At 34.8% G+C, this 15,422-nt stretch overlaps 1 protein-coding gene across 1 annotated transcript in view; it reads right to left on the bottom strand.

Annotated features, from left to right (window-relative positions):
- LOC123671755 (collagen alpha-1(XXIII) chain-like) overlaps window positions 1-14,288 on the bottom strand; it is a 34,360-nt gene extending 20,072 nt beyond the window's left edge. The window contains exons 1-8 of the mRNA XM_045605772.1: window positions 14,227-14,288; window positions 12,949-13,021; window positions 9,823-9,957; window positions 9,629-9,709; window positions 9,419-9,526; window positions 3,214-3,276; window positions 2,520-2,600; window positions 2,309-2,416 (exon numbers count right to left, since the gene is read on the bottom strand). Coding sequence (XP_045461728.1) covers window positions 2,309-2,416; window positions 2,520-2,600; window positions 3,214-3,276; window positions 9,419-9,526; window positions 9,629-9,689 — 421 coding nt within the window. The 5' untranslated portion in view covers window positions 9,690-9,709; window positions 9,823-9,957; window positions 12,949-13,021; window positions 14,227-14,288. The remainder of the gene's footprint in view (window positions 1-2,308; window positions 2,417-2,519; window positions 2,601-3,213; window positions 3,277-9,418; window positions 9,527-9,628; window positions 9,710-9,822; window positions 9,958-12,948; window positions 13,022-14,226) is intronic.
- Between the last annotated feature and the right edge of the window lie 1,134 nt (window positions 14,289-15,422).

Below are 15,422 nucleotides of genomic sequence, written 5' to 3'. Positions count from 1 at the left end.
CTGTTCAAATAAACCTTTCAACAAATTCCCTATTTGTACCTTTCCTGAAACCGTTCCCGCAAACCGACTTGAACTTTATTCAACTTAGGATCGAACTTGAACTGTCTACTGAATTGAAAACTATTGTTTTTATAGTTGAATAATCGTCACCCTCCTTCTACCAAATTTTTCTGAGCGTCTATCTTCTTTTTCCTTTCGTCCAATCAGAGTGATTGTCCTTATGTACCTAGATTATTGGTTCCACCCCATGTTATGTACTATTGACATGGGGTTGTACCGTTAGCACCGCCTAAAATAGGAACCATTTTGAACCGTTGGTGGTCCCTCCGAATGAAACAGATTTTATGTTCTACGTTTTGGTCCATTTAATCCTCCCTAGAGTTTTTACGACTAAATTTTTATTGCTTTGACATCCTGTAAAAATCTCGTGAAATTGGAACCTGGTTGTTTTATCGTGGGATATCGACAGTGCCAACCACCCTGGGGTGTTTATCTTAAGCCAGGATGAAGGACTTAATGCCTAATAAATGTGAGGGGTGACAATGACTTCGTTTGCGTTCACTCTACTGGGATAGAACCGGGAATTTGTTGAATATCCTTTCAATGAGCCTGTACTAATTGTAAATTATTATTCACATTCATTACATAGTATAGCAAGGAGTAAATGATTAAATTTGGAGAAAAAACGAAGGGATTACAATTTTTGTTTGATGAATTTGTTAGTAATGTGTTTGTCCACTGATATTATCTATACACTCCCCAACACGCCTGGGCATTGATGCAATAAGATGGTCTATTTCTTTTTGAGGGATACTATCCCAAGTTACCAGTACTTCATGTCTCATAGCCGCCAAAGTCTGTGGGGCTGGGGTAAATTTCCAAGCCTTCTACCTATGATGTCTCAAACATGCTCTATGGGCGAAAGATCGGGGGATCTAAGCGGCCATGGCAAAAGATTCACATGGGTTGTTTCGAAAAAGTTGAAACTAACTCTAGCAACATGAGGTCGGGCATTATCTTGCTGAAATATTGAATTCCCAAGCCGGTTAGGTAAGGGAGAACATATGGCCCCACTATTTCTTGAAGGTAATTCAGTGGTGTCATGTTACTTCGACTAAAGACTAAAGGTGACCTACTTGCATGTGCAATAGCACCTCATACTATAACGCCTACTCTCCGGTGTACATGACAGTCAACATCAAACTGAGGTTCACGTCTTTCTCCCGTCTTCTAGCCCTTCTTCGGCCATCATGTGCACCCAAGGGGAATCGAGATTCATCAGAAAAGACGACCTAATGCGATCCCACATTCCAATGTTGACGTTCTCTGCACCACTGTAATCGTTGCCGGTGATGCTCAACCATCAGAGGTAGCACAAGATGGAGTCGATAATATTCAAAAGACCTTATTCGGCGGTGAACCGTTCGGACAGTTACAGGATGGTCTTGTTCTCCTAACCACTCATCAGCCAAAGATCGAGTTGTCGCAAATCGGTCTATAATGGCCATAAGTCTTAGACGTCGATCTTGAACTTCATTCGTGCCCCTTTGACGTCCGGTGCTTACTCTTCTTCGATTGTGGGCATTGTCAAACCACGCTTGACAACTTCACATAACAGTAGTTGGATTTCTGTTCGTACGGTTAGCGATTTCTCGAAATGACAACCCCGCCACCCGTAGACCTCTTTCAAATTCACTTAGCTGGCGATTAATTCAGCGTACACGTGCTCTAGGCATTTTAAAAACTAAACATCGACTTTAGATCTCCTCGAACAGCTGGTTTGTTTAAAATTTAAAAAACTTGCAAAAAACGACTACAATATTTAAGTAACAAAAATTGTTTACATGAAAAAACCATCAAAATTTTTTCTCCAAATTCAATTATTTACTCCTTGCTATACTATCTATGTTTTACCAAAAAAAAATTTTAAATCTAAACTTCTTCTGGGTGTTGCAGTCTCTTTGTCAGTTAGTACCTATATTTAAATTATACTTTATTGTTGCAATGCCCTATACATTTTTGACAGCGAACGAGTTGAGATTTTTATTGTTCATATGAAGTACTTATTTCAAGCTACGTGCCTCACATCATCAAAACCATATAAAATCCAAGAATTACTTACATTGTAAAAAAAAACAAAATTTCCGAGAAAATAGATCGGTTTAAAATTTTCCGTATTATAGGCGAAAAATTAAGGGCGTATAAGAATGATATTCTCGAAAAAACAAATGTTTTCCTGATGTGTCTTCGTTTCCGGGTTTTTGGACATTTCATTTCAAACATTTTAAAGCTATTTGGATTTTCTTACCGACGGCACCTACACTTCCTGGAGAACCGTCAAGTCCTGGAAAACCAATTTCGCCTACATCTCCTTTAGATCCTTGATTTCCTGTTTTGCCAGGAGATCCAATAGGTCCTGAAAAACATTGAGCTCGTTCAGAAAAATCCTAATACCGCATTTGCCCACTGTATTATTACCGTTATCATGTGCTCATATTGGAATATATTTATTAACTCACCAACGGGACCATCTAGACCTGGTATACCTCTGTCTCCTTTTTGTCCTGGATATCCTGGCACTCCAGGAGCACCAATAGGTCCTAAAACACTTAGAAGAATTATAAAATTGCCCAATAATTCCCCCGATAGTAATTGAGAGTTTGTAGAATAATAGAATATTCGCCCATTCATGCGCCTATTGGGTCCTTGGGAACCACTTGACAATTTATTATGATGTCATTGTTATCTGTTTATCTGGATGAGGGGTTCTGATGAATTCGGCATAAACATTCGTTCGAGTAATAGTAAATTCTGTATATTCAAACTAAATTTCAACTAGGTTTTATGCACAGAACTAATTGGTAGTTCTTCTCAATATTCTTGGGGGAAGGTGTGGAGTGACCACTCCTCAAAAAGCTTCGATTTCGAGTTACAGGATGTTGAAATTTGGAGTTTATCATTTTTTCGTCATAATACTTGTATTCTCTCTGAACCATCAGGACAATGAAAGAATTCCAAAGAATTTCACGCTCCAACTCGAAGTGAAGTGTTTACGGAATCTTATTTATGATGAGATCTTTCCTTTTGAAGTATCCAAGTTATCCCCCTTCTCCGTTTGTACTTCTAATTTGTATTTGGAACATGCTGTACCTAAACGGTTTATCAAAATATTTTCTAATCGAGTCAGTTTAGGAGCAAAACAAATTTTCTTACCAAGGGGGCCATCCTTTCCTGGTGAACCAACAGATCCTGGCGCTCCAGGAGCTCCACGTGGTCCTGAAATGCATTTAAAATATTTGATAAATTCTGTCCCAACTTGATGGACATTCATTTTAAATTAATAATGTGAACACCTCACCCGCCACAATGTGGCAAATTTGTGTTATTATTATATTGTATTTATGTGGAAAATGAGTTTTCCTACAACTGCTATGAAAAGTAGCGTATTCTTCATAGCTTACTCAATTTCAAAACTATGTATTGCTCATACTGGGGGAAACATTATTTTTCACGGCACTTTGCCCATACCTCGCTTGGTAGCCCAATGAAATTGGGCTTTTGAGTCGTTTCTATGGAAACGCAATAAATTAGCACATACTGTCAACGAAAGCCATTTTGATTTGTATAAGTCCATTACTTGAATTATTGAAATTTCTGCAGTTGTAGGAAAAGTATAGTGTGCAACATGTGGAAAAATTCCTTTTCTCGCTCGTGTGTTTGCGGCACTCGCCTTTCAGGCTCGTGCCACAAACTTCCACGCTCTCGAGAAAAGTTGGACTTTCCCCACTTGTTGCACAATATACTATTATTATTTTATGTGCATTGAAAGTGTTCGCCATTTAACTACTAATAAATTATATCCATCAGCTTGAAAGAAAGTATTCAATCATCTGTCCCTTACCAAAGATGCCCTAGCGCCAAATAAAAAATGACTTTCTACTCATTTACATTCTTCTATTCTTATTTTAGTTTCTTTCTGTTTTCCGTAAGTCAAAGACTACTTCACACAGTTAGAAATTGCGGTTTTCCTCATTTAAAGTTCTTCTTCTTAAAGTATTCATTTTAGGTATAGGGTTTGCTTAAGAGTCCGTTCACGCGACGCAAATTCAGGCAAAACGCCTGAATTTGCGTCGCGTGAACGGACTCTTAAGCAAACCCTATACCTAAAATGAATACTTTAAGAAGAAGAACTTTAAATGAGGAAAACCGCAATTTCTAACTGCGAATTAGTGAAGAAAACCTTCACTAATTCGGTCTTGATTTTCTCAGGAACGGTAAACGCTATCGAGATGATTCAAAACAATATTGGAAGGTCTTTATCCCTTGTATGTTCGTTAGGTAATAATTTCACTTTAAGTTGCAAATTAATTGTTTTATTGAAGTAGAAAGTACGATTTTCAATACCAATTTTGAATAATTTATTGTCGCTTCAGTTGACCTAAATTCGAAAATCTAATACAACATGGTCATAGCCTATTTCTTCTTCTTTCCAATGATACCAATTAGAAATATATTACATCATAGTTACTCAAAATTCTATGTGACGTTGTAAATCTGTTTCAAGTGCCAGAATTGTGAACTAAAAATCGTTGCTCCTCCCTGAGGGGCGTGGCTTGTAGCTATCAGGACCGTCTTTTCGGAAATATATTCTTGAAAACCTGAATTATTTGTCACGAACAAAAAAAATATTTTGTCGCTTATACCTGCATGTTTCTATTGCAGCATTGATTATCTTTAGAGCCATACAACCGATTTTCATGTGACTTTCTCGAATGAAAAAATGGATTCCTCATGGAAGATTTTGGATTGGATCCAATAGATTTGTGACAGTTCGATATAGAGGAGAAAATTATGCAGGCGTTGAGATATTTAGCACTACATGACAGAAGTCTCATAGAAAATGTAACAACGAACATTGTGGAACAATTCAATGCTATGATCAAAGAGTAAGAGGTAAAAGAATTAATTACGCTTTGAGAAGATGCTACCAAAGTCCTTGTTAGGCAGTAGTTGTTGCAAAGAATAAAAAAAACCGCTATACGCTATACACAAAGATATGATAGGTCGTAGTCCAGGACAAACGGTAAAAAGAATGGAACGAAGTACTGTCTTCAAAAAGAAAAAGAAGAAGGGGCTGGAAGCTGCAAGCTGGAAGTTCTCTGCAGGGCCAGATAATAATTATTGAGAAAATTGTGAAAACCCAGACATGGATGAGGAAATATTCCAATTATATGGGACTGAATTCTTGAGGGGTTTAATCAAAACAGAAGAAGCTCATAAAGAAATTGAGCTGAAAACACGGCTTCAAACTGATTCCACTGATTGGCATCACCAGAGGAAGAAATTTTTGACGGCTTCAATATTTGGAAAAATATGTAAAATGCCTCCTATGTCAAGTTATTGCTCAACAGTTGAAAGCATTTTATGTAAACATTTTTCTGCAAAAGCTATAGATTGGGGAAAAATAATGAAGATCGAGCGAAACGTCTATTAGAGAATGGATTGTGCTCGAAGATCATAAACAGTGGCCTTTTTATTAATAAAAAAAGGTCTAGGTCCTTCTCTAGATGGCATTTTTGAAAGAAGTAATCATTCAATTGAAATCAAATGCCCTTTTTCAGCAAGAAATAATATGATAAAGGACGCTATTGAAAGGAAACAAATCACATATTTGGAAAAAATGATGATCAGGAATATCGATTGAAACAAAGTCAGAATTATTATTTTCAAGTTCAGGGACAATTAAATATAGCTGAAAGAGAAAAATGCTTTTGTCGAACTTTGAAGGACACTTTATTCATCGAAGTCAACATCGATGAAGAGTTTTTCGAAGGAAAATTTCATTAGAACTGTGTTTTACCTGTAATTATTGACCTAAGACATAGAGGCTCAAAAATAAGGATCCTCAATACAAACTAGATCTTCAGTATAAGAAAAATTGAAGAAAACAGAAGGCAATTTGAAATATATCATTATGAACCAAGCTGATTTTTTTTTTAATTATAACAAAGTACTATTCCTCAGAACTGTAGATATTTATGAAATGAGTTCATCAAAATTCTCAATGAAACTTTTTTATTTCGGATTAGATATTTCAAAATTCATTCCATTTAATTCATAAGGGTTTTTAACAATTCAAAAAATGAGGATAATGGTATGTCAAAGCGTATTTGGATTCTCAATTCGATATCAAGTAATTATGGAAAGTAGAGTCTTTTTCAAAACCTAAAAGACAGTTCGTGTTTCTCAACTCTGTTCTTATTATAGAGAAACCGTCTTTACAATTACAACCATAATCATAGGTGACCATTTGACAATCATTTCATTTCATCAAAATGTCGAATATGCGGCTGCATATTCCGACACGCACTAGTAGAACTCGAGAAAGAAACGAGATCATCCCAATGCGTTACAAATTCATTCAGTCTGGGCTGAGGGGCTAATACGTTCTCTATATTTTTACTACGATAGTCGACGCCCACCCGATCTTGTCCCACGTTGCGACCCCTCTGCTTCCCGAGCAGTGTGGTGTAAACAGACTCTTAAGTAACCCCCACTATTTTGTACGTAGAATCGACTTAAATAATGAAAAATATTGGTTTTAATTTGAAAATCTTTGCGTTTTGATGAATTTGAATTGTCCAAGTTCATGATCTTATAAATACCCTGTACATTTTTGGCCCAAACCGCAAACATTCTTATAATGCTATGTATTTGAAGAATCAAAAATAAAAAAGTTCTTCTAAAAAAGCTTATTCTGCTGAAATATTCAAAAAAATGTAAGACCTCATCGCCACCATTTTTTTCATAAGAATCTCATTAACTCATGAACCTTTGAGTTTTCACCCAAGGTGTGGGATATGGCCGAAATTTTCATCAAAAAGCTATTTAATGATGCAATAATATACTGGATGTGCCTTTTGAAAACACTAAGTAGTAATCTGTTGCCGGTATAACCGGAAGTTGTAGAGATCTGAAAATATTTTAGTGAGAAAGATCATTGTATCAAATATCAATATGCAAATTATCAGCTCAAAATTATGATTTGTTTGTCATAAACGTCTAATAGGCCATCCCAGTGAATTTCCCTGTATAAGGTGTCCCATGGAAAAAATTAAGTCGAAAAACTCAATATCATTTTTGAAAAACTGATAACTGCGACTAATTTCGGAAAAGCAGAGCATAAAAAACTCGACTATCTCGAACAGAAACAAAAATAAAGTGTAATATTTGCATCAAGATATCTAAGGTTGCTTTCTGATAACTAATTATTTTGAAAAAAGAGATCGGGACTTCTTGAAGATTTTTTCTCCAAGTCTTATAGTTCTCGAGATGCCTTTAGTGAGCATCGAATTTGGGACACCTGTGCATAATATCTGTGTATGTATAATAAGGACATTATTTTGTATTTTAACCTTTCATTTTACTAACCTAACCTAACCTAACCTTTCATTTTACTTCAAAGAAGCAGAAAACATTGTTTTTGTTGTTTCATAAATACACAATATTATGTTTTATAAGTATGTATGAGTTTTTGTTCTTGAAAATAAATGTCAGAGTTTTGAAGTATTTTCTATGGTTTTAGTAAGACTATTGGCGATGACCCCCATTCAAAAGGTAAACGCGTCAAGGAATAATATTTCAGGTGTCTAAGCACCAAGGTGGCGTAGAAATTTATTCCTTCTTCGGGCCACACGTGGTTTTGAGTGTCACGAGCCGCCACTGCTGCAACCTCAAAAGTAGTTGCGAATCATGGTGAGTAAGTGAGTTCGTTCATTATCAGTTGAAATTCTGAAATCATCTATCTATGTTGGTTCAGAAAGCATAATTTATGCATAAGGTTATCTGTAGTTCCTGCACTTCATCAATAAAAAGCTGAGATAATCCTAGGTCTTGTTCTATCATTTTATAAATTAAAGATTTGAAGTATAGAAAGATTCGTCGTTTCACAATTCATAATCAAACAATATTTGACCACTGAAATAAAGAAATGTCTAGAAATGGCATACAGTAAAGCAAGGTTCGTCGAAAACGATTTAGATGAATCGTTAAAAAATAGTACCAATTGTAATAATAAAATAGATGTTCACGCCTTAGATTATCGGGAGTTAGGTGCAATAAATTATCATTGAAAATTTATATTAACTCTGTAAATGTTGAAATCGATCAATAAAAAAAAAATGTATTCTATTCTAATACCCAAAGATTCAAAACCATTAGAATGGTGGAAAAATAATTAATCAAAGCAAGTACCCCGAATTGTCTGAAATAGCAAAAATATATCTGTCTACCATCTATATCAATTACGTCAGAACGTTAAATTTGCATGTCGGAAAGGTTCATCAGTTCAAATGAATTGTTTTCTTCCACAAAATCTGCAAAGTAAATATCCAAATATACTTACTGAATACAAAACTATTCACTGAATAATCAGTGAATAGTCGAGTATTCACTGATTATTCATGAATAGAAAACTAGTCATTGAATACTCAACTATTCAGTGAATATTTATGATTATTTATGAATACTTGACTATTCAACTATTCAGTGAATATTCATGAATATTCGAATAATGCAAAACGCAATCATTCGAATAAATATTCAATGAATATTCGAATATTCAAATCATTCATTCAAGATTCCCAGCTCTAGTCCGGACCCCCCCGAAATTTTTTCTGAAATACAGGATTCTAATTTCACCGAAAATAGTTTCCAATTTTTCTATTTCATTATAATTTTTTTTATTTTCATTGATCGCAAATTCCGTAATATTTTTCTAGAGGGTCAACGGACACCCCTGAATTTTTTTTCTAGCTACGGCCTTGGATGCAGAATCGCCGTTACCGTATTGCTTTCGGTTTGAGCAGTTGTGTTTCTTAATTACGCTTCACTTATTTCAAGAGTAAATTGTTGAACAGTTCAGAATGTTTTTCTAAAAACCCACTCCCTTCACTCATAACATTGTTGCCTTACAATGGTGACATTTATAATCGTAGAATAGGATTCATTATGAGGATGTATTATCATTTGAAAGGTAAAACGTTAAAGTAAGATTAGCGTAAAAATTGAACTTTCGCCAAATAAATACTTTATTATTATAATATCTTCAGGTACTATGTATATCCTTATGATTTTTTCAGTCGATGAAAATATTGTTGTTAGTTAAACGCAACTAAATTTCGGTTAATTTAATCTCAACTACAGTTAAAGTGTTCTGAGAACTCAAAACATTTCATTGAAAGTCTTCAGATATTCACACACAACAAAGGTCTTCTTCATTTCCCTAAATGACCTGAATAACAGAGCCTTTGTTGGGTATTTGGAAGATACAGTAATCAGTATAACAGAATATTCAGAAGTATTAGAGCATTGTAGTCACAGAACGGACAAAATTTTCAAGCTACTTAGATTTTCTTACCAACAGCACCATCTCTTCCTGGAGGACCATCAAGTCCTGGACGTCCCCTTTGGCCTACATTTCCTTTAGATCCTTGATTTCCTGATTTTCCAGGAGGTCCGATAGGTCCTGAAAAGTATTGTGTTCGTGAAAAAAAATCCTGATTCCACATTTGCTCACTTAATTATACGGCTATAATTTGTTTATATTGGCTTATATTTATTAACTTACCAATAGGGCCATCTAGACCTGGACTACCTCTCTCTCCTTTTTGTCCTGGATATCCTGGCATTCCAGGAGCACCAATAGGTCCTAAAATAGTTAGAAATATTATCCTTCACAACTTTCATGCCTTTTTTATTCATAACTCGAATAAACAGATAGGTGTAAATGCTGAAATTTTTTATAGCTTTATTAGTTCTCACCCTTCAGTCCCAAATCTCCTTTCGCTCCTTGTGATCCTGAGGGACCTTTGTTGCCTTTATCTCCCTTTTTGCCCGGGGAACCTGCAGGTCCATTTTTTCCTGGTGTTCCAGGTTCACCTTTGCCACATTGTTTTCCTAGAAAAAGAAATATTTACTATTTTGTCTTATAACAATACCACAATATTGAAACTATGTACTTAGATAGTAGCAAATCATTTTCATCGAAAATACCATATTTAGTGACTATGAAAAAGAATACACAAGCTATAATTAGTGTGGGATTATATTTAATGGATACAGTCTTTTATGATCAATAATAATAAAATAATAAATAAAATACACTTCTCACCAAAATTCTGGGACCCCCTTATGTTTCTCGAAATGTGACACTAATAATATGAGTCAAGAAGTGTATTACAAAGTACATTTAATTAGTTTATGTGCAATGGCTAAATTCAATATTAACTGAACAAGAAAAAAAATGACAAACGAAAAATAGTGCATAATAAAATGATTACTAGAAACTGAAATAAAGAAGAAAACAACTTCAGAGTGAACTCAAAAATGCATTGATATTCGGTCTGTCCCCCCCTGTTCTGTAGAAAAGTGTTCACGCGCCTGTGCATAAACCTTGGTTTTGTTCAACTGATTTGAGGTCTAAAATAAATAAGTGTTTAAAAAAAATTGAATAAATGGTTCAAAAAACAATCTTTTTGGGCCGCGAGTATAAGTTCCTGGAGGGGGATAGGATGATTAATTCTGTTTGAAATAGTTCGTTCAACAAAATCCCACATGTGCACGATTATATTCATGTCTGGCGAATTCGCTGGCCAACCTTCGAATATTCGCAATGTCTAGTGCATTTTTTACTCTTCTCGTGCGATGAGGCCTAGCATTGTCATCCATAAAAATGAAATTGGCTCCAATTTCATGTCGGAGAAGATAAATAATGGGTTCAATAATGTTTCGAACATATCTTTCGTCTGTCATATTGTCTAGATTGGGAATAAGCTACCTACGACGATCATGCATTATGCCTCCCATTATGCCAAAATATTATTGATCCTCGTTGGTATAAAATGACTCATCTGTCTTAAAACGTGGTCTTTTTGTTTTCGTGTTGACCCGACCCTTTCCAAAACTCTATATCGCCGACTTTCACTAATAAACCAATTCTGGTTTCGTCGGAAAGAAGAATATTTCGCCACTGACATATCAACATCTTATCTTGCATTAGTTACCCTATGAAGCCCAGTTCCACGTCTCCAGTGTGTAACAGGTAAAATAAGAAAATTCGCTATATGAGAAAAATCATCCAGTTACTCAAGAAGATACTACAAAATCTATAACTCGTCCTTAGAAGCTATATCCACAACCTGTTTTAAATCTTCAACATTCCAAGTGTCCTGATATTTACCATTGAATCGCATAATTCGTCCACGTCCACGGGGATGCCTTTCTTCTGATTTTAAATGGATCCAGATATTTTAGTGCAACAGATTAATTTGTCTCATAAAATAGTGAATTTTTATCTTCCCCGTTAAATTCAGCACCCTTGCATTGTGCCCCACGTTGGGCGCTAAATTGTAACGGGTAAAATAAGAAAATTCACTATTTTATGAGAAAAATTCATCAGTTGACGAAAAGTGACCACCTAGCTCTCTGAGGGATAGGTTATTTACTCTTCGAAAAAAGTAAATATAAAGAAAAATGAAGGGCGCCAGGTAATCTAAATGTCTGATCACCTAGTTTAAACGAAATGACCAAATTAATAGGTTTCTTCTTACACTCAGATGGAAAAAATCAGTTATATTAATTTATAGTGAATCTATGAAGGAATAATGAGAGATAAAAAAAAGAAATCTAGTTAACCGTAATAAAATTATGTCCCTACAGCTATTATGTTCTATCTAATACCTCAGCCTTATTCTTATATCTAAATGTGCCTACTTATTAATCGTTAGAATCTAACTCTTACCAACCTAAATCTACCTAATGCCCTTATACTAATCCTATCTTAATATCTCATCTATTATATTCACAGCAAAGAGAAGAACTAATAGAGTTATATACAATTTTATCTACGCTTATAAATACACCCCTGTAATAGGGTAGGTACTGTTATGGTTTTTTCGGAATGAATTTCAAAGGATTTGAGATATGACTAGGAAAAAACCTATTGATCACTTCCAAATTGAAATGAAAAAGTTTCATAGGTAATTTTTCTAAATTGTACATGAACAACTGAAGCATCTCAATAGTGAACCTGAAGAATTTTGCAAGTCATAACAAGTAAACGATTGTTAAACGTTTTTTTATTTACTTTTGATCATTTGTTTTGGTTAAGCGGTATCATATTGTTAAACTGTTTCCGAGTAAGCAAAAAATAAGTAAAAAGGTGAAATAGTTGAACAGTTAGATAAAGGTGTTTGCTTTAGCAAAAAAATATGGTGTAGTTGAGTCTACCATTTCATTTGTGCAATGCGTAATAGGAGAGTGAATATTCTGAAGAAGATCAGCTATACCTACTTGGGACCAGGAAAATTGAAAATCTAAGATCATCTGAATGGAAAAAGCTTTATATATCGGTGGTTTTCGAAGAAAACACATTCTAGTCACAGATTTTAATGATAAAAAAAAGCAAAAAAAAAGCACAAAGAATACGAAGAGACTTCATGTTTTAATGCGAGCAGCGGATGGTTGCAAAGATACAAGAATCATTTCGGGATTCGATACCTTAAAATCTCAGGAGAAAAACTGTTATCGGATTGAATTTCCGAAGAAGAGTGTTTTTTCTTCAATAATTTGGATATTAATTTAGAATCATATAACTTGGGGGAATATATTTATGGAGTTGGATAAAGCTCAAAATTTTTCAGTCATTTCATTTAAATTGTCTGTTTGGTTTCATACTGTAACTTAGAAGTCACTTGAAATGAAAAAAATTTTAATTCTTATTTTATAGGACTTCATCGTCCCAAGTTACCTAGCTACGTGACTGTCCGTGCTAATATTTTATGATATGTACTCACTAGTTATTTCCTTTTCAAGTGCATACCAAAAATTAGAGAATAATATTTTTTTCAGCGAATTATATCAAGATAAAAAGAACATGATAAAATTTACCTGGCAGATTCTTGATGACTAATAATTCTGCTTCCAAGCAATTTTTTACGTCATCGCACGATAATTCTCTATTCTGAAAAAAAATAGATATTAGCTTATTATTTTCAGTAATAAACTTTTTCAAATAGAATTTTTCGATGAAAAAAGTTTTATACTGCACTAAAATATTCAGTGTCGCCTTAAAATGTATAGAATACTGAACCTTATTTCAAAAATGACATTATTCCACGATTTAGTGTTCACCCAAAATAAGTTCATGATCAAAACATCTAAGTTTATATAATTAATAGCAATGTTCTAGTGTAAAACAGAGTTATACTAGGATTATATTAGGTGTACAACTTTGCTTCCTCCGTTTTGCAATAGATCGCTGAAGAGGTAAGTGGTAGTCGAAATAAATAGATCATAGTTGCCATACAATAAACTTAGGATTTGTAAACAAAACCCCACCGAAATATAAGTCGATTTGTGTCTGTATCACAAAGTTATTCTCGATTAAAAGCATAAAGTTATCATCGATTAAACATGTCAGCTTACGAGCCAAATTCTCATCATTCGCCAGAGGTTTTAATTTTCTGCTGTAATATGAAAAAATATGCGGGTGATGCTCATCGAATGCTCTCAAATACCTAAGGTGAGGCCGCTATTAGTGAAAGAACGTCCGAGAGTGGTTCAAGAGCGTAGATCTTTTTTTTCCATTTTTTTTGAAGACAACGTTTACTCATATCTGTAATATGAGAGAGAAAGGTTTGATAACGAAGCTTGAACCAAAAATTACTCGAGATAATAGCATTTTTTTGATTTGATTGTTCATAGCCTTCGATTGTTCCTAACTGGAGGTACAAAGAAAAATGAAAAATTTATTGAATAACTTAAGAATAGAATGTCCTATACTTTGGCGCGCAAATGCTTTGTTTTAGAGATACAGGGTATTTCTTGTAGTCCTTCTATTTTATGATGCATATAACAGTTTATCGAATCTCTATCAATCTACCATACAGATTGGGTAAATAAGTACCAAAACTTATAATAATAATAATAATAATAAAGGCCTTTATTTATAGAAATTATGATACAAAAAATGCAACAGAATCGAGGGCGAGATTTAGTTCGCGCTGTCTCAGGTATTACAACTTGAAAATAAAACCTACTAAAAGTCACGAGACCTCACGTCTATTCTTCCACCTAACCCTCTGTAATTGAACTAGAAACAAGATAAAAAAAAGAAAGAAAAATATGTTCGAACATAAGCCACTAACTTAAATCTAATGAGCTCACCAATGCAGCAAAACAAGCAAATCTTTGTAGAACTTTCACCAGAAACAGCCATAGCACAACAATAAATTATTTATTCATCACTCATCACAGATCACTGAATCAATAATTTGAATTTTCCTGAGGATTATTATTTGACAAGAATCGACAAGAAACCTTAAAGTGTAGTACTGGACCACAGTTTCTTTTTACATTTTTCTAAACTACTTCACCAAAAATACTCATAAACCGTTCTTCATATTTGAGAGAATTCTGAAATTTTATATTTTGGAAATTACCCCCAGTACCACTCATTTCTACGCCCTTGAAGTGGTTTCAATGTTTCAATAACGGTGATTTTATATCGAAGACCAGTATGGCGGTGGTTTTCGAGAGTAGGTTTTCGAAGATGCAGAATTGGAGGCATTACGTGAACAGCTGCTTGCAGTTGCGAGGCAAAGACGGAAGGGATTTCTACATCAGAAAAATGGAGAAGAAAAATGGGATCATTTCGATAATTCCAAGCGCAAAAAATCATGGGGATATCCTGGCCATGCTTCCAAGTCGACGGCCAAACCGAATATTCACGGTTCCAAGGTCATGCCAAGTATTTAGTGGGACCAGCTCGGCGCAGTGTATTATAAGTTGGTAAAATCGACTGAAACAATCACAGGCGATCGTTATAGAACGCAATTAATGTATTTGAGCCTAGCACTGAAAGGAAAAACGGCCGCAATACAACGAGAGACATGATAAAATGATTTTACAGCTTGATAATGCTCAACCCCATGTTGCGAAAGTGGTCAAAACATACTTGGGAAGTTCTACCCCAACCGCAGTTTTCTCTAGACGTTGCTACCTCGGACTATCACTTGTTTCGATCAATGGCACACGGCCTGGCTGACCAGCAGCGGTCTTATGATGAAATAAAAATAGGATCTATTCGTGGATCGCTACAAAATATGACCAGTTTTTTCAACGCGGGATTCGTACGCTGCCCTAAAATTGGGAGAAAGTAGTGACCATCGATGGACAATACTCCGAATCATAAATGTATAACCAGTTTTTTACAATAAAGCCTCGAAAAACGACGGAAGCAAAGTTGTACGCCTATGTAACTTGAATAAACTATATAAAAAATTCTCAAGACATCGGTCTATAAGTGAAATGATAGTTGAGCCGAGAAAGATCTCAAACAATTCACTGATAAATAATTACAG

Source organism: Harmonia axyridis, chromosome 1 (assembly GCF_914767665.1).
Source record: "Harmonia axyridis chromosome 1, icHarAxyr1.1, whole genome shotgun sequence".
Classification (NCBI taxonomy): domain Eukaryota; kingdom Metazoa; phylum Arthropoda; class Insecta; order Coleoptera; family Coccinellidae; genus Harmonia; species Harmonia axyridis.
This window is presented reverse-complemented; position numbering and strand designations above follow the sequence as displayed.